General features: G+C 42.3%; 1 protein-coding gene across 1 annotated transcript; it reads right to left on the reverse strand.

Moving 5' to 3' along the window:
* Nucleotides 1-485: 485 nt before the first annotated feature.
* hspd1 (heat shock 60 protein 1) lies at nt 486-23658 on the reverse strand. Its single transcript, XM_085764275.1, has 11 exons — nt 23539-23658; nt 20200-20375; nt 16677-17012; nt 13343-13438; nt 10439-10532; nt 9568-9736; nt 9362-9461; nt 8931-9176; nt 4487-4661; nt 3476-3654; nt 486-1837 (listed from the first exon to the last, which is right to left on the reverse strand). The coding sequence occupies exons 2-11, from the start codon at nt 20371-20373 to the stop codon at nt 1670-1672; spliced, it is 1737 nt and encodes a 578-aa protein (XP_085620401.1). The 5' UTR covers nt 20374-20375; nt 23539-23658; the 3' UTR covers nt 486-1669.
* Nucleotides 23659-23823: the final 165 nt, after the last annotated feature.

Consider the following 23823-nt stretch of genomic DNA (forward strand, 5'->3'; position numbering starts at 1 on the left):
CTGTTGGTCTCCTAAAGGGGGCGGAGTCACGGTCTGCTGGTCTCCTTAAGGGGGCGGAGTCACGTCTGTTGGTCTCTAAAGGGGGCGGAGTCACGTTCTGCTGGTCTCCTAAAGGGGGGGGAGTCACGGTCTTCTGGTCTCCTAAAGGGGGCGGAGTCACGGTCTGCTGGTCTCCTTAAGGGGGCGGAGTCACGGTCTGCTGGTGGTCTCCTAAAGGGGGCGGAGTCACGGCCTGCTAGTCTCCTAAAAGGGGCGGAGTCACGGTCTGCTGGTCTCCTAAAGGAGGCGGGGCCACAGTCTGCTGGTGTCGTAAAGGGGGCGGAGTCACGGTTTGCTGGTCTCCTAAAGGGGGCGGAGTCAGGGAGAATCCCATGGGACACAGAGACAGGAAACTGTCTCAGAACGGAGCGTCTAGGTTTCTAAACCGTCTTTGACCGTGCTGTTTGTGTCCAGGTAAAAAGAGGCCGAGTAAACAACGAAACATCCGAACAATTGAATTTATTAAATTAAAAAAAAAAAGAAGAAAAGAAATAATCACCATTAATTGTTTACATTGTACAAAACAAGTTGAATGATCACAGCTATACTGTAAAGGAATAATGTATTTCTGTGGAACAGAGACACCACACTCTTGATTTTCATGTTAAGTGACAGATGGTCTGTAGTTGGACTCGTAGTTACAGCAGCACCAGGACGCCACAGGTTTTCACATTTTCTCTTCGTTAGCCAAGACCTTGAACGGTCCAAACTCCTCCTCCAGCCTCGTATACAATCAACCATATAATGTGAAATTAATTATTTAATTGATCAGTGACGTCAAAGCTGATGGAGAGAAAAGAAAAAGAAAACTCAACGCTGCATGAAAACAACTGTAAAAGGCTTCAGAAGCTCCAGACGTCTCAGTAAACATTAAACTTTAATGTTGTTTTCAACAGGTGACTCTCAGACTCTGTAGGCACTCGATCTTTCCTCAAACATAATGTCACTTCAGACACAGAAAAAAATGCTCAGGCTCTGAAAGAAAACTAGTTTAATTAACTCAAATGACAGATTTTAGCTCACATCATTTCAAGCAGAGGGGGAAAAACCATGACAGATGAAGATGACATGTATATATATATATAAAAAAACAAACAAAATGAATTAACAAAAAGCTACAAAGACAAAAAATAAAAGGACAGACACATTTCTGGCTTCTCTGGTACCGGCCCTGTTCAGTAACACAGAGCATCAATACGACCTCTTGAATGACTTTACTACAGAGATCAGTGGCGTCACCTGTGTGAGCGTTGTTTTTACATGAGAGGAACTATGAGTTGTTTTATTTGAAGATGTAGGGTTGTTTTTAGATGAGCAGAGCCGCTGGAGGTTCTTCTGATGTAGTAACCGGTCTCCTCCGACGCCGGCCGGACCGGGGGTCGGTGGACTCGCTGCTCCTCCAGAGACGTTGTAACGACGATATAAACACAGCGTGGGCAGCTCCAACAGACTCGTGGCCAAGTCAGTGTGGGCAGAGCTGGAGCAGGAGGGGGCTGCAGGGAGTTGGAGGGTTTGTTTAGTTGTCATCGTTGTCGTCATCGTTGTAGTTGTAGTTGTAGTTCCTCAGCCTCCCCCGGCGCCGCTCTGCCTCTTAAGTCTGTACAGTGAAACGGCTTCAGGACGAGCGGCTTTAGAAACCCATGCCTCCGCCCATGCCGCCCATGCCGCCCATTCCCCCCATGCCGCCCATGCCCCCGCCCATCTCCTTCTCCTCCTTGGGGATCTCCGTGACGACGGCCTCGGCGGTGGAGAGCAGCGAGGCGACTCCTGCGGCGTCCAACAGCGCCGTCCTCACCACCTGTAGCAGACGGACAGGAGGTCAATACGTTTGATTTATAACGTTTTATTACGGAGCAGAAGCTTCTCACGGCTAGTCAGAGATATTACAATTAATACTGTCATTTTGCAAAAAAGATTATGTCAGAACCAGAGAGGTAGATCAGCGCAACTCACACGAACAAAAACAAAGTTACTAAGGCTGCAACTAACGGTTATTTTCATTATCGATTAATCTGTCAATTATTTAAACGATTAATCGATTAGTTGTTTGGTCAATAAAATGTTTAAAAATGTCTCAAACCACCAGACGACATCGTCCTCAAATGTCTTGTTTGTCCACAAACCAAAGAGAGACTCAGTTTATTGTTGTAAAGGAACAAAGAAACCAGAAATATTCACATTTAAGAAGCTGGAACGAGAGAATCTGGTATTTTTTCTTTTAAAAAAAACTACTCAAACTGATTATTAGATTATCAGAATAGTTGACGATTAATTAACAGATTATTGTTCAATTAATCAATTAATTGTAGCAGCTCTAAAAGTTACACAACAACCGCGTGTTGAAGTTTGTTTTTGTTCATTAAATAACGTTAACGTAGCACTGAACTGGTAGGAATTTACATGTCAGTGTCTCATTTGTATTAGAAAAAAAAAGATTAAAATAAACTTAAACATTTGGTATAGATGACATTTAATGACTTCAATATATCAAACAGTTCCCCTGGAGGATTAATAATTGGTCCTATATTAATAGATACTTCTATTTTGTGTATATAAATTAGTAATGTTATCACATTTTGGCTGTATTTGATTGATTGTGAAATTAATTCATGCATAATAATCCTGATACTGTGATTATTTCTCTGACATTATTCTATAATGGTGACATCCCTACTCACAACACATGGAAATGATTCTGTTTCTGTTTCTGTTACTGATACGATCCAACACAAGTCTCTCCTCCATCAAAGTTGTATTGATCCATTTGTGTTTTATAGAAGTGATGATTGATCTGATATCGTCTCCTCTTCCTCATTGACATCATTTAATATCAACAAATGATCATTTCCACATCACAGCCTCTCACCGAGTCAAGTTCATTTAAACTTACGGCGCCAAATGTAAAATTAATTTGGACTTGGACTTTTTCACCTACACTGCAAAAACTCAAAATCTTTCCAAGAATATTTGTCTTATTTCTTGTCAAAATGTCTCATTTCTAGTCAAAACTAATCTCTTTCCACTTTAAATAAGACTCATCACCTGAAACTTAACTTGTTTTTAGATCATTTTCACTTGTTTCAAACTAATTTTCACTTGAAATAAGTAGAAAAATCTGCCAGTGAAAGCAAGTTGTTTTGTGCTTGTAATAAGAAAGAAAAACTTGCTCCACTATCAGATTTTTCTACTTATTTCAAGTGAAAATCTGCTTGAAAGAAGTAAAAAGTGTCTAAAAACAAGCTACTTTTTAATGCAATGAGTCTTATTTTAAGTAGAATGAGATTAGTTTGACTAGAAATGACATTTTGACAAGAAATAAGACAAATATTCTTGGTAAGATGTGTGAGTTTTTGCAGTGTGCTCCCCTCAGACCCTCCGACCAGCAGGTGGCAGCGTTCACAAGCTTCATCTACATATCTGATCGACTCTGATGTACCTTGGTGGGGTCGATGATGCCCTTCTCCACCATGTTGACGTACTCCCCCAGCATGGCGTCGTAGCCGACCTCGGCCTCTTCCTGCAGGATCTTCTCCACCACCAGAGATCCCTCCACGCCGGCGTTCTTAGCGATGGTCATGGACGGGATACGCAGCGCCCGGCGGATGATGTCCACACCTGGACACGAGGTGACACGGAGAGAGATGAAAAAACAGCTGCTGGCTGGAGCAATCTGAAGGTGTTCACGTCTTACAGTCACAGTTTAAAGGGATAGTTCAACATTTTGTCAAATTGGCCCATCGCCATAATCCCTATAGTCATAGCAGTAGGTTCGTTACCTTTAATTGTCGGTGCAAGCTGTTTTTAGAACGGCGGAGCAGAGCCGTGAGCTGCTCAGAGCTACGCTACGGAGGCTCATTATGGGATTTCTTTGGTTTCCCTCATCAAACTCATCAAATACACAATCCAACAACTCCACAGCGCTCTGGTGGACAAGTTGTGAGCTGCACATTCACCACGCTATGAGATAATAACACAACGTTACCACACAGAGTTGTTTTAGAGGGAAATTCATGTAAAACCGCTGATGCACGTTGCCTTCAGGGACAGTTTTTCATCATCAGTCTCTGTATTTCCCTCTAAAACAACTCTGTGTGGTAACGTTGTGTTATTATCTCATAGTGTGGTGAATGTGCAGCTCACAACTTGTCCACCAGAGCGTTGTGGAGTTGTTGGATTGTGTATTTGATGAGTTTGATGAGGGAAACCAAGAAATCCCATAATGAGCCTCCGTAGCGTAGCTCTGAGCAGCTCACAGCTCTGCTCTGCCGTTCTAAAAACAGCTTGCACCGACAATTAAAGGTAACGAACCCACTGCTGCGACTATAGGGATTATGGCAATGGGACAATTCAATAACATGCTGTAATGTAATCTGTGTAAAGGGTTTTTAAATACTTAAAGGGATAGTTCAACATTTTGTCAGACAGTTATTGTCTGAGGTTCACTGACCGATCTTCTGGTCGTTGTTGGCTGGTTTGATGGTGTCCAGTGATGGGATGCAGCGCAGCAGAGCGCAGCCTCCGCCGGGGACGATGCCCTCCTCCACCGCCGCCCGCGTGGCGTTCAGAGCGTCCGTCACGCGGTCCTTCTTCTCATTCACCTCCACGTCGCTGGTTCCTCCGATCTGAAAGACAGGGTTCCTACAGCTTAAGACGTTTTTAAAGCCACTTGAAATGAAATTTAAGACCGACTTCATAATAAACACAAATGCCGAAAAAAGAAAAAAAAAACCCATATCAATTACATAGGGTTATAGCAGTGGTTCTCAACCTTTTTTGAACCAACGCCCCCCTGACCATACCATGGTCCTCTGACCGCCCCCCCCCCCCAAGAAAAACAAAACAAAAAACAATGTTACAAAATTTCGCTTTAAACTTGTTTTCTACACTTATCTGTTACTTTATTCATAGGCCTATTTCACTGCTTTCGTGAAGCTAAGACTCTGGTAAACATATTTCAAGCACCAAAACAGTTTGTCCTCATGACGTGTTTTCACAAGGGATTTGAAAATTTTCAAAAAGCGGACTTCAAATTTCCAGCATTTGACCTAAATTATTTATTTTTTACAGGTCTCTAGAACAAAAACTGCCCATAATGATGGTAATGATGACGGAGCTGTCCATGGTTACTTAACCAAAAGTTTCTTGACATATCAAACAAAGAAAACTATGGACTATGGAAGTTTTAATGCTCAAAATACAAACAATATCATGACGTGAACCCTATGTTGCAGTTTAAAAAAAAAAAAAAAAAGATTGTTGATTTGGTGCTAGAATGTCCAATTGTGCATGCAAAATTTTTTTGAGGATGCCCTCAAATCACTTATTTTGGGCACTAACTGGGGACCGAAAAGTTGGTAAACTGAATTTCAGAAACATTATCTTGGCTAACAATGTGGAACAATAAGGTGGATGTATTTCAAAAAACTTATTTCACCACTCCATATATTGATTTTTCGTGGCTTCATTGTAAACAAATGCACATGGCCAGGGACTGCTAGCAAAACAGCGGGAAAGCAGCGGACTTCCATAGTTCCTCTTTGATTAAACATTTGAAATCCCTAGTTTAATGTTACACTGCTCTCACATTTCCATTGAGGGTGGCTCCCCTACCCTAGCACAGACTGTTTTTTTATTTTTTACCCCAAGCACGGACTGATGCAGGCAAGGTGCCCGTGTGTGCGTCAGGGCGGAAGAGACCACATCCATCAGAAAGGAGGGGGGTTGTAATTTTTGGAAAAAGGCAATGATGTATTTTTGAGATGGACTATGGCATTATTTGTAATACATTTAACTCAATATGACCACTGATAATAGCTAGATGGTAAAATAATAAGTAAGGTAAAGTAAGTTAAAAAAAAAAAAAAAAAAAATCATCCATCAAATCTGAGGGGGCACCTGCCCCCTCGGTTTCTATTGACATGACGCCACTGGTAATTTACGGGCTTCCCTCTTCAAACGGGGTGTTTGTGCAAGACGGCGACGCTATATCTAAAGACCCAACATGCACCCTGTAACTATTAAGGTGGCGGCCAAAAATCACCTTAGATCGGCAGGAAAACCCCGTCGGGTAAAGTCAGGCGGACATGTGCGTGTGCTTCACCTGTAAAGACGGCGCCGCTAAAAAAAAAAAAAAAAAGACGGCTCGGGTCACCTGCTCCTCGCAGGGACGAGCAGTCACAGGAGCTCTGCTATTCCTCTTTCTTCAGCCTGTAGCCTACACTAATGTTTGGCTGTACTTGGTATAAAGAATCCATCTAACTTCATTCAGTAGCCTATGGGTAAACTATACAAAGACGTGTGTGTGTCATTTAAGTCAGACCGTCTGACGCAGCGCTCCCGTAGTGCGCACTATGGTTGGTTTGAACCGTGTGCGGGAATTTCCCGCATTATGAGTGTTATATTTGCGGGTTAAATCAGTTGAAAAGTAGGTTATTTATGTCGGTTATTTGCACTTAAAAAGTTGGGAAATCATTAAAGTTGAAAAAGTAGAGCTCAAATGAACTTTGTAGGAGCCAAGTTGTGGCGCCCCCCATTTTTGCCTGAGCGCCCCCCTCTCAGCCCTCACGCTCCCAGCGCCCCCCACAAAGTTCAGAACGCCCCCCAGGGGGCGGTACCGCCCCCGTTGAGAAACCCTAGGTTATAGGGACAATTTTACCCACTTTCCTATGTGATCCAAGGTAAAGTGACTGCTACATGAACATTGGATTGTGTCTCTTTCCAGCTGTCCTTTCAAAATAAATGTCTCTTTCCAGCTGTCCTTTCAAAATAAATGCAGAAAAAGTCCAGGAAAAAAAAAAAAAAACACTGACTCGGGAGCTTTAGCGTTGACGGCCGCCACTAACTTCTCTATGTCAGAATGTTACCAATTATTTAGAGATTTGAGACTAATTACAACCATAAAATACCACGTACCATTTTTTTTAAAGTGGGGTTGTATGATCTCCAAATAGCCCCTAAGTACTTTAATTGCAGTAGAAGACTCTCTGCACTCCTCCCGTTAGCAACGCCAGCCCATAATAGCCCTGCCCAGAGATTTACAACATACAGTGTTGTGAACAGACCCAAAGAAACGGCCTATTTTCACGGCCTAAAAGAGGTTTTACCTGAAAAAAAATACACAGTTCCATTGTTCACTATAATATAATTTTTTCCAGCCCTTCAAAGTGCAGGAAAAACACAGTTTTTATTTGGACCTAACCAACTGCTGATCGGCGGGCGCTAACCCTGGGCGGAGGGATACGTGAGTTGGTTAGGTCCAAATAAAAACTGTGTTTTTCCTGCACTTTGAGGGGCTGGAAAAAATTATATTATAGTGAACAATGGAACTGTGTTTTGTTTTTCCAGGTAAAACCTCTTTTAGGCCGTGAAAATCGGCCGTTTCTTTGTACCCAGGGGGCAAAGCAAAAAAACGGACACGGAGCGTTGTAAAAGGTTTGACACCAGAAATGATATCTAGGAACTTCAAGGATTAAAACCTGGGTGGACAACCCGGTCAACCAGCTGCTGGAAAGATACAGGGGGCTAAAACCCCGTTTTGGGGTCATTTTGCTGGCAAAATGATGTAAAAGCAAATATTTAGGTACTACAATGGCATAAATAGTCATACAACTATAACATTTGGCAGAGAGTATCTTGACACATAGGGGGAGGCATGAAAAAAAGATTCTGGGGTTTGTTGCAACTCAATTTTAAGATATCTCCCTCAACATCCCAAAAAAGACCAAAAAAAGTACTGTTCGCCTGACAAATTCTCATGAAAATTATTATTTTTTAGCACTTTATGGAGAATATCTATGCTTAACATGTATATAGAAAATTTCCTTAATTCATAAGCTTCCATTTGAAACCAAGCTAGCCTTTCTATCTCAAAAGCCCCACTTGCTGTGGCCAACGGTCTTCTCTATCTATCTGTTCACTTTGGGGAGACCAGAAATAGAATGGTTTCTGATCATGCCAGTTAACATGCAGTTTTTTCACAATAGGTGTTGCATTGTTTGGAGGCAGCCTGTAGCTTTCCAGTAGCTAGTAGAAAGGCTATCTTGGACTCAAATGGAAGCTTATGAATTAAGGAAATTTTCTATATATATGTTAAGCATAGATATTCTCCATAAAGTGCTGAAAAATAATAATTTTCATGAGAATTTGTCAGGCGAACAGTACTTTTTTTGGTCTTTTTTGGGATGTTGAGGGTGATATCTTAAAATTGAGTTGCAACAAACCCCAGAATCTTTTTTTCATGCCTCCCCCTATGTGTCAAGATACTCTCTGCCAAGTTTTATAGTTGTATGACTATTTATGCCATTGTAGTACCTAAATATTTGCATTTACATCATTTCGCCAGCAAAATGACCCCAGAAAGGGGTTTTGGCCCCTGTAGCTTTCCAGCAGCTAGTTGACCGGGTTGTCCACCCAGGTTTTAATCCTTGAAGTTCCTAGATATCATTTCTGGTGTCAAACCTTTTACAACGCTCCGTGTCCGTTTTTCAAAAAACTGGGATTTTGCCCCCTGGGTATTGGGTCCATTCACAACAATGTATGTTGTAAATCTCTGGGCAGGGCTATTATGGGCTGGCGTTGCTAACGGGAGGAGTGCAGAGAGTCTTCTACTGCAATTAAAGTACTTAGGGGCTATTTGTAGATCATACAACCCCACTTTAAAAAAATGATACTATCCCTTTAAGACTTTTGAAAAATTGATTTAAGACATTTTAATGCCAGTTAAGGTTTTTAGATTAATGAATTTAATGCCTTTTAAGACTTTTTAAGGATCCCTAAGAACCCTGGAAAGAGGAAAAACGATTGAATCCTAACTTTATTCTCAGAGGAAACACAAACAAACACCCGATGTGTCATCAACCGTCCGTTTCCTTCCCGTCCTGCTCGGTTCGCACCTTGAGCACAGCGACGCCGTCCGACAGCTTGGCCAGACGCTCGTTGAGCTTCTCCTTCTCGTAGTCGCTGGTGGTGCTCTCCAGCTGCTCCACGATCTCCGCCGCGCGCTTGTCCACCTCGGCCGCGCTGCCGCCGCCTCGCAGCAGCAGCGTGTCGTCCTTGGTGATCTGCACCTCGCCGACCTTCCCGAAGTCGTGAGCCTGGATGTCCTCCAGAGCCACGCCCACCGTGTCGTCGCCAAACACCTGCAGGGAGGAACGAGTCGGTTCAAAACCCCGTCTCAAACTTGCACAGTATCATTATTGTTTTGGTTTCTTTTTACATAGATTGTTTGTCTTTTGTCTTTTGATGTGCTTGTTTGAGACAAATAAAAATCAAATCAGTGTCTGACTTTTTAAAGAAACGTGGCTTAATGGAGGAGTCGACTCACGGTTCCTCCGGTGGCGACGGCCATGTCCTTCAGCTGGTTCTTCCTGTTGTCTCCGAAGCCGGGCGCCTTCACAGCGACCACCTGCAGCCCCACCTTCAGCCTGCAGACACACACACACACACACGTTGTTAGTTCTGGTTCAGACGCCGCGTCTCCTCACCAGTCATGTGACCGGTTCAGACCGGTTCTGACCGGTCCAGACCCACCTGTTGAGGACCAGCGTGCTCAGAGCTTCTCCGTCCACGTCCTCGGCCACGATGACCAGCGGTTTGCGGTGCTGGTTGGCGATCTCCAGGGCGGGAACGATGCTCTGCACGCTGGAGATCTTCTTCTCACTCAGCAGCAGGTAGGCGTCCTGGAACTCCACCTTCTGGCCTGGGGAGGGACCACACGCTCAGTTAAAGGGATAGTTCACCCAATATTCAAATTTCACTCATTATCTACTCATCACCCTCATGTGGACTAAGGGCTGGGAGAAGTTTCAGAGTCCTCCGTGGCTTCTCTGAGTTACAGGGGGTCTCGGCGTAGCAGTGCATGTCCATATAACGGTTGCAAATGGATACCAACTGTCTTCGTAACAAAAAGACACACCAAAAAACATCCAAATACCTCCATGCTGCTCATATGTAATGTCCCTCTTGTATTGAAGCCCCGAAATGAGAAATAGTTCCAAAAAAATTAAATAAGTCTATATTTCAAGCTTGTTTTGTAGCGGAAGCTCCCAGTGTCTCAGTTCACTGCTGATGTCGGGGCTTCAATACAAGACGGACATTACATACGAGCAGCATGGAGGTATTTGGATGTTTTTTGGTGTGTCTTTTTGGACGAAGACAGTTGGTATCCATTTGCAACCGTTATATGGACATGCACTGCTACGCCGAGACCCCCTGTAACTCAGAGAAGCCACGGAGGACTCTGAAACTTCTCCCAGCCCTTAGTCCACATGAGGGGGAGGAGATAATGAGGGACATTTGGATTTTGGGTGAACTATCCTTTTAATACATTATAATAAAGCAGCAGAGGAGGAGGAGGAGGAGGAGGAGGAGGAGGAGCTCCCTGCAGCGTCAACACCTTTACCTTTGGCGGTGTTGATGAAGTACGGGGAGATGTAGCCGCGGTCGAACTTCATGCCCTCGATGATCTCCAGCTCGTCGTGCAGAGTCTTTCCGTCCTGAGACACAGAGACTCATCAGGTCAACAGCTCGTTTACAGAACAACAACCGTCATCAGAGTGTTTACAGAACAACAACCGTCATCAGAGTGTTTACAGAACAACAACCGTCATCAGAGTGTTTACAGTCACAGAGCAGTCCACCGTCTGCTAGGAGTTCTGTTCTCTTCTCAGTTTACATTCAACAGGGAAAAACAATCTAATAATTGACAGAAACAGTTGTCATGTCGTCGTCCTCCTCAACACCAGGTGGAGAGATGTTTTATTTCAGACTAGAGCACTGGAAAAGAGAGTAACAAACGACACTTCCATTGACTCCCGTGGTAATAATCAAGGGGGTGGATCTGACTACACGCAGGCGTAGATCACAGTCGGCCATATGAGGACGGGCAACTGTCTCTGACTCTGGCTGCAGTTACAGTGCAGTAGATATGTGATCCAGTCATCTGCACTAAAAAAACCATTCATAACTCTGTGAAAAATAAATCAGTATGTAGCTATTACTTTAACTATTTGCATAATGTCACTATATTGTTTACTTTTACAAAAAAAACGTTTTGAAATCGGACAAAAACTGAGCAAGTTCTGGTCATTATAGCAGAACATGCACCATAGGCTTAATGCTCTGAGGGAGAGAGTTGCCCGTCCCAAGATGGCCGCCGTACTGGCTACGCTTTGTCATTGGGAAACAGCTGCGGGTGAGTCATCTAGTTCTTATATATATCTATGGTAATAAGGGTTTAGCGCCCCCTAGTGGCAGGATGTGGGTATTGCAAAAGCGCCCAGAAAACCCATTCACTCCAATGTAAAGTATGTGTGTTGCCCACTTGCTTGTAAATTGATGAAAACGGCCGTGTTTTTGTTTTTAGGTGTCTTAGTCATATCAAACTATACTTATAATTTGTTTATTACAAAATGTAGATTGAAACATTAAAGGGATAGTTCACCCTAGAATGATATTTCGCTCATTATCTACTCACCCTCATGTTGACTAAGGGCTGGAAGAATTTCCAGAGTCCTCCATCCCTTCTCTGAGTTACAGGGGGTCTCGGCGTAGCAGTGCATGTCCATATAACAGTTGTAAAGGGACACCAGAGCTCTTCGTAAAAAAACACACACAAAAAAACATCCAAATACCTCCATGATGCTCGTATGTAATGTCCGTCTTGTGCTGAAGCCCCAAATTGCGTAATTGTCCCGAAAAAAATTAAATAAGTCTATATTTTAAGCTTGTTTGTAGCGGAAGCTTCTCGAAGCTCCTCTTCCTGGTCTGTCCAAATCTCGCGTGATTTGCGCCGGCGTCAGTGCGGTTACTGCGAATCACGCGAGATTTGGACGGACCAGGAAGAGGAGCTTCGAGAAGCTTCCGCTACAAACAAGCTTAAAATATAGACTTATTTAATTTTTTTCGGGACAATTACGCAATTTGGGGCTTCAGCACAAGACGGACATTACATACGAGCATCATGGAGGTATTTGGATGTTTTTTTGTGTGTGTTTTTTTACGAAGAGCTCTGGTGTCCCTTTGCAACCGTTATATGGACATGCACTGCTACACCAAGACCCCCTGTAACTCAGAGAAGGGACCGTGGACTCTGGAAATTCTTCCAGCCCTTAGTCCACATGAGGGTGAGTAGATAATGAGCGAAATATCATTCTAGGGTGAACTATCCCTTTAATGTAGACAACTGTTTTTTTACTATCCTATGTGTTAATGTTTATCTGTAAAGGATCCTCAATGATGCTATTAACGTGGGTGATCTAGAAATGTCCTTAAATTATTGAAAACACCACACTGCTCATTCACCAACAATGCAGAGATGTCAGTTCTTTGGCAAAACCCATATTCCTCCACCAGGAGGCGCTTCCATTGGACCGATGCTGTTGTTACTCTCTTTTCCAGTGCTCTAGTTTCAGCAGGTTAATACGACTCCTCTGTCTCCTAGTAAATAACTGGATATAAATAACTTACAGTTCCTGACCGAACCAGCTGGTCCGGGATGAAAATATAAACTAAATATACTAGAGCTGTCAGAACGAACTTCTCTGTTTGAACTGAATTCAAATCATTTTCAAAATGAGAACATTGAAAAGGTGGAAACTGACGTTAACGTGTTCCTTCCACAACGACACAAATCAACGTTGTGCGTCACGATGTTCGGCTTTGTTTAGAAGATGTCAGGAAGCAGCTGTGTGGTAGCAAACATGTTGATAAAACAACGTAGAGCTGCAGCTTCTAATGTACCAGCAGAGTTTCTTTTTTAATTGCCTGTTTCTTTGGCTTCGGCCTACGACGTGTTCCCACACTGCACACGTTTTCTTTTTCTTTTATAAATCAATCGATCCGCAGATCACTTGGTGCCGATCCAAACGGTTTAACTATGACCGGTTGCTCCACTACTTATAGTATTTCTATTTCCCTTCTTGAAGTTTTATATTGAGTTGGTAAAACTTCAGTGTGTTGCAAATGTAACAGAACAGATTTGTCAGATTAACAGATTATACATCATCTGGGTGTTTCAGTCCAGTCTGAATCGAACTAACGTGTTTACATGCTCTTCAGTCGTCCAGTTACCGACGGATTAAGGCAATTCCTTTTTTCAAACCGTCATGTAAAAGGTACTGACAGAACCATAACAATAAATATTCAGAAGTTTTTACTAGTTTTTTATAAACAAAATATCTTTGATTACCACATACACACGTATTGACTCTGGGCCAGTCAATGTTCCCCATAAATCTTTCATTAACTTTAAACTAATGTGAATTCTGTTGGACCAGAGGCTCTGACCAGTCGGAGGTGAACTGACCTTGACGGTGATGACGCCCTTGCGGCCGACCTTCTTCATGGCGTTAGAGATGATGGTGCCGATCTCCACGTCTCCGTTGGCGGAGATGGTGGCGACCTGGAGGACGGACGGACAGCGAGCCGTTAGAGGTCGTCACGACAACTACATCCCATCATTACATCATGAACATACAGCTCTGGAAAAAACTAGAGAGCACTTTCACAAATGTTTCTTATAAAAGCATCTCTACATGTATGACAGTCGTTCTTTTCTTTTCTTTTTTAAACACCGACACAAACTCAACTCATTCTACTTAATGAGACACTGGTGAGGTCGTCACCTGAACCACATGTGGTTTTATAGGAAGATTATAAATAAAAACCACTGCTGGGATTAAACATCGACATTATCCCACTAAAACTGATTTATAAACTCTTCCTGAGTTAAAATATTCTTGCTGTGTTGTTTAGGAATAAATATGAACATGAACATGTTTTCTTTTAGAGGTGTGACAAGATTAAACTCGACGATATATCTCGTCGTGTTAAAAATCTGTCTCGCGAGATTTTTTTTTTTTTGGGGGGGGGGGGGGGTGTTGACACTATAAAAAATCCTGGAGGAAAAACTGCACATAATATTGTTTGCACTTGAAAAAGAGAAAGGAATATTTAATTTAATTTAATTTATTTTAACTTTAATAAATTTTAGTTTTAGTTTCAATTTGTGGAAGAAGTTCAAAGCTCATGCTTACATCATGCACGTAAAGAGTTAAAATAAAACATTTCAAAATGCAACTCGGTTAAATAAAAGTCTGTTGGTCCAGTCAGAGATTTTGTCATTGTAGTTTTCTTAAAATCTCGTCTCGTCTCGTTCTCGTGAGATGAGTGTATCGTCACACCCAGTGGCGGCCTTAGACATCTGGGGGCCCGTTTCAATATTTCATATGAGGCCCTACCCTGTTAAACATGAAATGATTTGCCAGCTATGTGCCCATGTGTCGCTGATGCTTTAAACCCTGAAAGGACGCAGTAAACGCACTATCCATGCATCCCAGGTACGCACAACACATTGGGTCTCATTCATGAAACGTGAGCAGCACGGATTTGCGTGTAAACCCTGAGCAGCGCAAATTTACGTGGATTTCCGCATTCATCAATCTTTTAGTAGTGCTGATTTTTTCGTAGCTACTCACAAAATCTACACCTGCTCTGGACTGTGTGTAGCGCTTGTGTAAATGTAGGAATGCAAATAAATACTGCTTGTCACTGTTGAAAATTACAATTTTAATCCGTATTACTCTCTCTCATGTTCAAAATACGCCGACGCCTTTGAAACACGTAATTTAAACATGACAAACAATTAGAAATATTTGGAGAGAGAGAGACGTTTTAGGGATCGGACATGCACAAACACGTCAAGGCTCCATCTAATGATGATAATAATCTGATATAAAACCGGAAAAAACTTTTTTGTGTTGCACCGGTTTGGATGGAGCTGTGACAGACGGCTGGTGCTTCTGTAACAATATAACCTGCCTATATAACTTCATGTGTTGATCCAACCATGCTCCTCTACAGCTGAGGCTGTGAAGAGCCTCCTCCTCCCGTCGCTGCTGTAGCTCTGGAGTTGTGTGTATTTTTTTTATTTTTTTCCATGTTTCATATCGAACTATTCTGGCTTTACTTCTTAAACGGTTCTTTAATCAACCAAGGATACTTAATTCACTAAATCTGTTTCTTCCCTCCAGCCTTTGACCTGTCCCAGTCACACTACCAACAGAAGAGAATTCAATATTTTTTCTGGACTCCACTTCAACCAAAATGACTTTGATCCGTGATCTCTCTTTTTTTTCTCTCTCTCCCTCTTTCCTCGTTTGCGTCATGGCCGCAGGTGAGCAGGATGCACCTACCTCCTAATATGGTGGTCAGGATCTCCTTATATGGCTATTCATGTATGGAGATCTATGCTGATTGCTGATCACCGGGGGCGTGTTGTTAGTTTACGATGGGTTGGGATTCATCATCTTACACACGTGTTTACGATCAAATCTGAGTTTCCCGCACCGTTCATGAATCCGGAGTAGAGTTTTAGTAGAGTGAGCTTTTATGTGCAAATCTACACACAGATTTACTCACGTTTCATGAATGAGACCCACTAAGTGTTAAAATCACTATCAGGGCAAGAAACCAGGACTTCGCAGAAAAAACGAGGACTGAAGTTGGTTTTCATCAAAAAGCAAAATCATTATGTACATTTTCAGACATGAACAGGAATCTTAACCCAATCAAAAACTACAGGCTTTAACAATATTCTGAATTTAAATTGGCAACAAAAGTAATGAGAGCGAAGTGCTCCGCGTGTTTTCAGCACCACGACCACGGACAAGGAAAGGACGAGACATGCGGACAGACAGACGTCTACAGGCGCTGATCCTGTCGGTGCTGCGGTGCTGGAGCAGCAGACAGACAGCTGTCTCCTCCATTATTACAATCTGTAAATAAGCTGCCAATAATATCACATTTTAGTTGTGCTCTCGCTGTGTTTTATTTCTCTGTTAAGTTAGGACGTACTCATAGATCGCCTGTTTGGAGGCATTTTAACCCGAGGAAAAAAAGAAAAGAGGAGGAAAGTGATTGACAGACGTCAATCATCAGGTTACGCAACTGGGCGCACGTCAGGAGGAAAGCAGGAAAAACAAACACTAAGAGAAAAGGAATAATACTGGGAGAAGGAAAACGAGGGTCTATTGATAGTTTGCGGGCCGTTTTCAAAGGTAAGCCAAGTTGTTATTAATATTTCCTGCCGTATTATTAATCAGGAGCGATTAGTAGGCTACCGTCGCGGTGTGGCATGACACGCGCATCAGTGGTTGTAGAGCGGATCAGGGGTCGAGTGTGTAACCGCACAGTGGACAGAGCTGTTTGTGTGTGTGGTGGATGTAGGCCTGTGTGTGTGTGTGTGTGTGTGTATGATAAGGTGAAACCTGATGAATTATTGTACTGTCTTTGACTTGGTGGCTGGTAGCTGGGGGCCCCCCTGGTGGCTGGGGCCCGTTTCAATTGAAACGGTTGAAACATAGGTAAGGCCGCCTATGGTCACACCCCTACTTTTCTGTCTGAGAAGACTTGATCATTTTTGTTATTTAGACTAGTTTAGTCATTTTCAGCCAATAAAAGCTCTAAATGACAATATTTTTATTTCAGTTTTGGGAGAAATGTTGTCGGTAGTTGATAGAATAATAATAAATAATTTAATTTTACTCCAACACATGCCTATAAATAGTAAAACCAGAGAAACGGATCATTTTGGGGGTGGTCTCTTGTGTATAAACCCCCGGCCGGTGTGTGTGCCGTACCTGTGCGATCTCCTCGGGCGTGGTGACGGGCTTGGACAGCGCCTTCAGCTGGTTGATGACGGTCTCCACGGCGAGCATGACCCCGCGGCGGATCTCCACGGGGTTGGCCCCCTTGCTGATGGTGTCGAAGCCCTCCTTGGCGATGGCGCGGGCCAGCACGGTGGCCGTGGTGGTGCCGTCGCCCGCCTCCTCGTTGGTGTTGTTGGCCACGTCCTGCACCAGCTTGGCGCCGATGTTCTTGTACTTGTCCTTCAGGTCGATGCTCTTGGCCACCGTCACGCCGTCCTTGGTCACCTTGGGGCTGCCCCAGCTCTGCTCGATGATGACGGTGCGGCCCTGCAGGACCAGACGGAGAGACGGAGGGGGAGAGAGTTAAAACTAGCAGGGATCACGGAGAAATGGGGAAGGGAGGACGTCCCTACACAAGAACAATGGACTCACCTGGTACAGGAAATCTACACAACGGAAAAAATGATACACCGCTTAAAGGGCAACTTCGGTTTTTTTCAACCTGGGCCCTGTTTTCCTATGTTTTTCTGTATATGTGAGTGATGGATAACACTTTTATTGAGGTGGCTGCAGTATTGAGCCCGGCAGGCAGCCTGCAGCCCAGCTAACGCTCTTACATGGGGCAAGTGGCTCCCGTCAAAGTTTGCGGTATAAAACAGGCATTTTTTTCAAATTGACAGGCTCAGATAGTTACAATGAGTGTCCGACAACATACCAGACCCTGTGGTCGGCACGGCCTCGCTGAAATTGTCTGCCGCTGCGCTGGAATCTTGATTGAAACTCAATGTAGGCTACGGTATGGAAGCTCAGCGGCGCTGTTTTCAACTGGTTCAACTCGACCGCAGCAGGAGGGGTGTGTTTGATTTCAGCTCCGGGCCAGACCGAAAGATGCCGTTGATGCGCGGCTTGCTTGTGTACCTGCGGGGGCGGGGCTCATTGGGGCTCATAGACTCCGCTCCGTTCAAACCTGGTGCTGAGTGTAAACACACCCCACCGGCACAGAGCGTGAAGAGAGAGAGAGGAGACGGAGACGGAGAGCTGCAGCTGCTACAAAGGTGGCTGTTTAACCCGGATAGATCTCCATGGTAATTTATTATTTATGTTCAGAGTTTCATCCTAAAATCAGCTGTAAAAACGCGGATGTTACACTATTACAGCTGGCGGCACCTTTACCTTGCAGTGGATGTGGATCAGGACGGGGCGTTTGACCGGAGGGAGAGATACGTATCCCTGCGGCCGCCTCAACCCAAATTTTGGCCAGAAAAAACCCTGAATACGTTAATTTCTCCTTTCTAGTATGTTGTCGGACATTCATTGTAACTATCTGAGCCTGTCAGTTTGAAAAAAAATGCTCGTTTACGGCGAACTTTGACGGGAGCCACTTGCCCCATGCAAGAGCATCAGCTGGGCTGCAGGCTGCCTGCCCGGCTCAATACTGGAGCCACCTCAAAAAAAATATTATCCATCACTCACATCTACAGAAAAACATATGAAAACAGGGCCCAGGTTGAAAAAAACCGAAGTTGCCCTTTAAGGCTACAGGAAGCTCAGTCCAAAGAGAAATGGATGAGATGGACAATATTTATGACTGAACAACGACAAAACAAAAAACTTGATTGAGGAAAAGAAAATGGAATATGGACAGACTGCTTTGAAATAGGGGTGGGCGATATGGCAAAAATATCATATCACGATTTTTTAAAAATGAAGTCACGATTTCGATTTCATCACGATCTTAAATCAAAAAAAAAAGGAAAAATAGACAATTTAGGCCAAAGAACCTTTCTGAATAGATTTTTATCTAAATAGTTGCAGTTTTGCCAACATGTGCAAACAACGTAAACAACAACACTCTGATAAAGTGCACTCTTGCAATATAAAAGGTAGCTTTCAATAATCATGAAAGTAAAATATCAATGAAGACATTACTGTTTGTTTTATTCAACACAGTCATTTTAACAGGATTTTAAGTATCAAAACACTAAATAGCTGATTGAAAAGGGCCAAATAAAGTAACTGTTGTTTTCTCTTATAGCAAACTTTGCAAATGTCCTTTGTTTGCGCTTTGCAGCATATAACTGCAGTTTATAGAATGAGCCCCAGACGATCCTACGATCTCTGCACTTTGGCAGATCGTCTACACGCTCTGATCCTTCACCATCTAATATCGCCATATCGCCCAGCCCTACTTTGAAAGTGACTCCCATGTGTTTATGTGTTTTTTTTTAACTTGTTTTAGTATTATTTTGATTGAGTTGTTGCACCTTTGTAAAAGGAAAAATTCAATAAAAATTAAAGTGAAAAAAATAAAAAATAAAAACTAGAAGGGATGGAACCGAACGCTGAGCTTTTATTGGGACCGACTGAACTCCCACCAAAGTACCGAGGAAAGATTCATGTGAAGTCGAACGGTTCCACATTTCATCTCCTGAATGCAGCGAGAGTGAGAGTGTTACCGCCAGTCTGACGCTTTAAATCATTTGTTTTTTATTTGACAGTTTCACACAGAACTTTCTGAGGCTGTAGGAGTCTCTCTATGTTTCTCCTGCTGCCTCGGTCAAGAGGAAACATTTACATTTACACAAGACTATAGTCTCAAAAACTAGTGGATTTTTTTTTCATTGAATGACTATTCATAATATGTCTCCTTTAAAGGGATAGTTCAACATTTTGGCAAATTGGCCCATTGCCATAATCCCTATAGTCATAGCAGTAGGTTCGTTACCTTTAATTGTCGGTGCAAGCTGTTTTTAGAACGGCGGAGCAGAGCCGTGAGCTGCTCAGAGCTACGCTACGGAGGCTCATTATGGGATTTCTTGGTTTCCCTCATCAAACTCATCAAATACACAATCCAACAACTCCACAACGCTCTGGTGGACAAGTTGTGAGCTGCACATTCACCACGCTATGAGATAATAACACAACGTTACCACACAGAGTTGTTGTAGAGGGAAATTCATGCAAAACCTCTGATGCACGTTGCCTTCAGGGACAGTTTTTCATCAACAGTCTCTGTATTTCCCTCTAAAACAACTCTGTGTGGTAACGTTGTGTTATTATCTCATAGTGTGGTGAATGTGCAGCTCACAACTTGTCCACCAGTGCGTTGTGGAGTTGTTGGATTGTGTATTTGATGAGTTTGATGAGGGAAACCAAGAAATCCCATAATGAGCCTCTGTAGCGTAGCTCTGAGCAGCTCACGGCTCTGCTCCGCCGTTCTAAAAATAGCTTGCACCGACAATTAAAGGTCACGAACCTACTGCTATGACTATAGGGATTATGGCAATGGGCCAGTTTGACAAAATGTTGAACTATCCCTTTAAAGGCTGAGGAGTTGTGATGTCGAGAAATTAATATTCAAATATCAGAAGTTTTGACTGTGTTTTGCTGACAAAATAACTTTAATAACCACACATACACACAAAGTACCCGAGTACCGGTACCGTATCGGCTCAAATCTAAAATGTTCCCATCTCTGAGCAGCTGTTGTTGTTGTTGTTGTTGTTGTTGTTACCTTGGGTCCCATGGTAACGGCCACGGCGTCGGCCAGCAGGTCGACCCCCTGCAGCATGAGGGCGCGAGCGTCGGCGCCGAACTTCACGTCTTTGGCGTAAGATCGCGTCAGGTGAGGAGCCAGAGCCCGACACACCGGCCGCACCTGCTTCATGACGGAGGGAAGACGGAACATCGCTACAGGAAGGACAAGAGGGGAGCTGTCAAAATAAGAGCGCTGCAATCTATTACAAAACCTGTCAAAATAAGAGCGCTGCAATCTATTAAAACCTGTCAAAATAAGAGCACCGCAATCTACTAAACCTGTCAAAATAAGAGTGATGCAATCTATTAAAACCTGTCAAAATAAGAGCGCTGCAATTGATTTAAAAAAAAACAGTCAAAATAAGAGCACCACAAGTTATTACAAAACCTGTCAAAATAAGAGCGCTGCAATCTATTAAAACCTGTCAAAATAAGAGCACCACAATTTATTAAAAATTCTGTCAAAATAAGAGTGATGCAATCTATTAAAACCTGTCAAAATAAGAGCGCCATAATTTATAAAAAAAACCTGTCAAAATAAGAGCACTGCAATCTATTAAACCTGTCAAAATAAGAGCACTGCAATTTATTAAACCTGTCAAAATAAGAGCGCTGCAATTTATTAAAAAACCTGTCAAAATAAGAGCGCTGCAATCTATTAAACTCAGCGCCACAATCTATTAAAACCTGTCAAAATAAGAGCACTGCAATCTATTAAAAAAACCCTGTCAAAATAAGAGCGCCACAATTTATAAAAAAAACCCTGTCAAAATAAGAGCTCTGAAGTTAAACCCGTCAAAATAAGAGCGCTGCAATCTATTAAAACCTGTCAAAATAAGAGCGCTGCAATCTATTAAAACCTGTCAAAATAAGAGCGCTGCAATGTATTACAAAACCTGTCAAAATAAGAGCGCTGCAATCTATTAAAACCTGTCAAAATAAGAGCGCTGCAATGTATTAAAACCTGTCAAAATAAGAGCACCACAATTTATTAAAAAACCTGTCAAAATAAGAGCGCCACAATTTACAAAAACCTGTCAAAATAAGAGCGCTGCAATCTACTAAACCTGTCAAAATAAGAGCGCCATAATTTATTTAAAAAACCTGTCAAAATAAGAGCACTGCAATCTATTAAAACCTGTCAAAATAAGAGCACTGCAATCTATTAAAACCTGTCAAAATAAGAGCACGACAATCTATTAAAATCTGTCAAAATAAGAGCACCATAGAGTGCCACAGTTTCTTAAAACCTGTCAAAATAAGAGCGCTGCAACAAGCTTTAGTGAGATCGACCTGTGCAAAGTGCACCTGAGTAATTATTCTCCAAATCCACTCATCCACTCAGCAGCAGCAGCTCAGGTTACCTATTACACAGGGTTACTCTGCCCCCGGTGGCCACTGAGGGGACAGCCACTCAGTGAATGAATGAATGAATGAATGAATGAATGAATGAATGAATGAATGAATGAGAGTCCAACACTTAAAAAAACACCCCACAGTGAACCTGACATCAACAGCTGTGAAGCTCATGAGGGTTTTTTTTGTCTTGACTAATTTAAACACTTGTATTTCTGGCCAGAGTCAAACAGCATCACAGTTTCCTTTAGTCCAACAGATTCTGATCCTTCAGATTAATGAACGACCGACTAAAACCCAAAGATTCAACCCAACAGAGACACAAACAGCAGGAAAATGTCTAAACATCTATTAAAAGGTAAAATGATGAGTCATAAAACACACACATGAATATTAGAGATAAACGGTCGAGGCTGCAGCTCAGTGTCCTCGGGACAAACTGACTAGTTCAACATGAAAACCAGGTTTACTGTTGATAAACACTGTTAATAATAATCTACTGATTAATAATCTACTGATTAATAATCAAGAATGTGGTTTATGATTAGTTGGGACAGAAATTACATATCAAAAAATTAAATTACATCATCATAACTTCAATATTTTACAATCTGTCTAACAAACTGTGTGTAGTTCTACAGTGTCTAGTTTTGCTGCTACACTAAAAATGTTCTACAACTGGAGAACTTGCAGAACAATAAGGAATAAAAACATATTATATTAAAAAACATAAATCAAAACAATAAATAAAAAGTATATGAAAGCTAAAAGTGAATGTATGAAACACTGAGCTGACATCTGTCCCACAGCTGCAGCCTTTAATCCACTGATCAGTCATAATTAACAGACAAATACTTTATATTGTTTATTGTCCATCTGTTAATTATAGTTTTTAATAATTATATTTGAGGATTATGTGTATTGTGTCTTATATTTTACATCATGTTGTGTTGTGTTTGGGCGTCCTTGAATAAGACAGTTTGCTCTCAGTGGCCTGGTCTGTATAAATAACAGTTTTCAAAGTTTGAATGAATGAATGAATGAGTCACTTTACAGAGAAATAACAGTCTGGTCACAGTTTTTGGATAGTTTTTAAAACACAAATTTACTGAAAGTCAGAAGATTTGGTGATTTATCTTGTCACTTATGATTATAAGTGAAACATTTCACTGGTTAAACTGTGTTAAACATTTATCTTCTTGTGTTTAACTGATCAATTAATTAACTAACGATAATAACAGGCAGATAAATGTGATGTAAGTCAGAGTAAAGGGTGTGAGTCTTCCCAGATGGACTGAAGGACCTTGGATGGAGGATTTCTATTTTCTACTGAGTGATGACTGGTATTATTTTAACCTGCAACAGGAATAAAGACGTGAATCCGGACCGTGAAGGCACCATTCTCCCTTCAGACATTGATTATATGAATGAACATGTTGCACACAGGATTAAATTCACCCACTTCCTGCTGAACCCACGTGTGTTCCTCAGGTCGCGAGTCACAAGGTCAAACCATGTGTCTGCTCATCCCTCAACCTGAGGATCGATCAGCACACAGTCCTATCAATAACCAACCCATACTCATACAACTGCAGGTTAAGTCTCATTATTATAATAAATCATATTTTAACTCGGGTTTTTCTTTCTTTTCCTGCAGAGCTGCGTGTCATTATGAAGCTTCATCAGTCTGAGCAGCGCCACACTCCTGCTTTTATAACATTAAACACCCTGTTAAAGGTAAATAAGTCAGTTAAAGAGCTAATTTGAGTCTAAAGTCTCTGTTAAACACGTGTGTCCTTGTGATTAATTGAAAGAAAAAATCTCTGTGCAACTGAGCTGAGATCAGTGCAGTTTTCCTCTGAGTTTTCACATAAAAACGAGCTGAATAAAGGCAGATTTTCTACCAGTAAATCACCAAACAGAGTCTCGTATAAAGAGTTAGTAAAGTGTGTGAACTCACCTGTGGTTAAAGGCTCGTAGCTGCTACCAGGTGTGAACCACGGGGTGATATAACTCCTGCAGGAGAGGAGAGGAGAGGAGAAGACAGACAGGCCGAGTGCTGCGGATCAGACCGGACTGCACATGGTCTATCACATCCGGGCTATTTACCGGCCGGCCCCGCACTCTGTATAACCACATTCCGCTTTCAATAATACGGTTTTTATGCGTCGGATACGTTAAATAAAACAATATATGGCGCTGAATTGTAGCGTATATTTAAAAATAATCGTTTTTTTGGTATGAA

The sequence above is a fragment of the Trachurus japonicus genome, chromosome 21 (assembly GCF_045865225.1).
Source record: "Trachurus japonicus isolate A0001 chromosome 21, Traja_1.0".
NCBI lineage: Eukaryota > Metazoa > Chordata > Actinopteri > Carangiformes > Carangidae > Trachurus > Trachurus japonicus.

What these genes read in the sequence shown, in the direction of transcription:
- hspd1 (XM_085764275.1), bottom strand. Translation starts at nt 20,373, where the DNA reads ATGTTCCGTCTTCCCTCCGTCATGAAGCAGGTGCGGCCGGTGTGTCGG. An exon ending in AGGGCGTCATCACCGTCAAG is followed by an intron (nt 10,533 to 13,342) that starts GTCAGTTCACCT and finishes TCTGTGTCTCAG; the next exon opens with GACGGAAAGACTCTGCACGA. An exon ending in GCATCATCGACCCCACCAAG is followed by an intron (nt 1,838 to 3,475) that starts GTACATCAGAGT and finishes CGTCTGCTACAG; the next exon opens with GTGGTGAGGACGGCGCTGTT.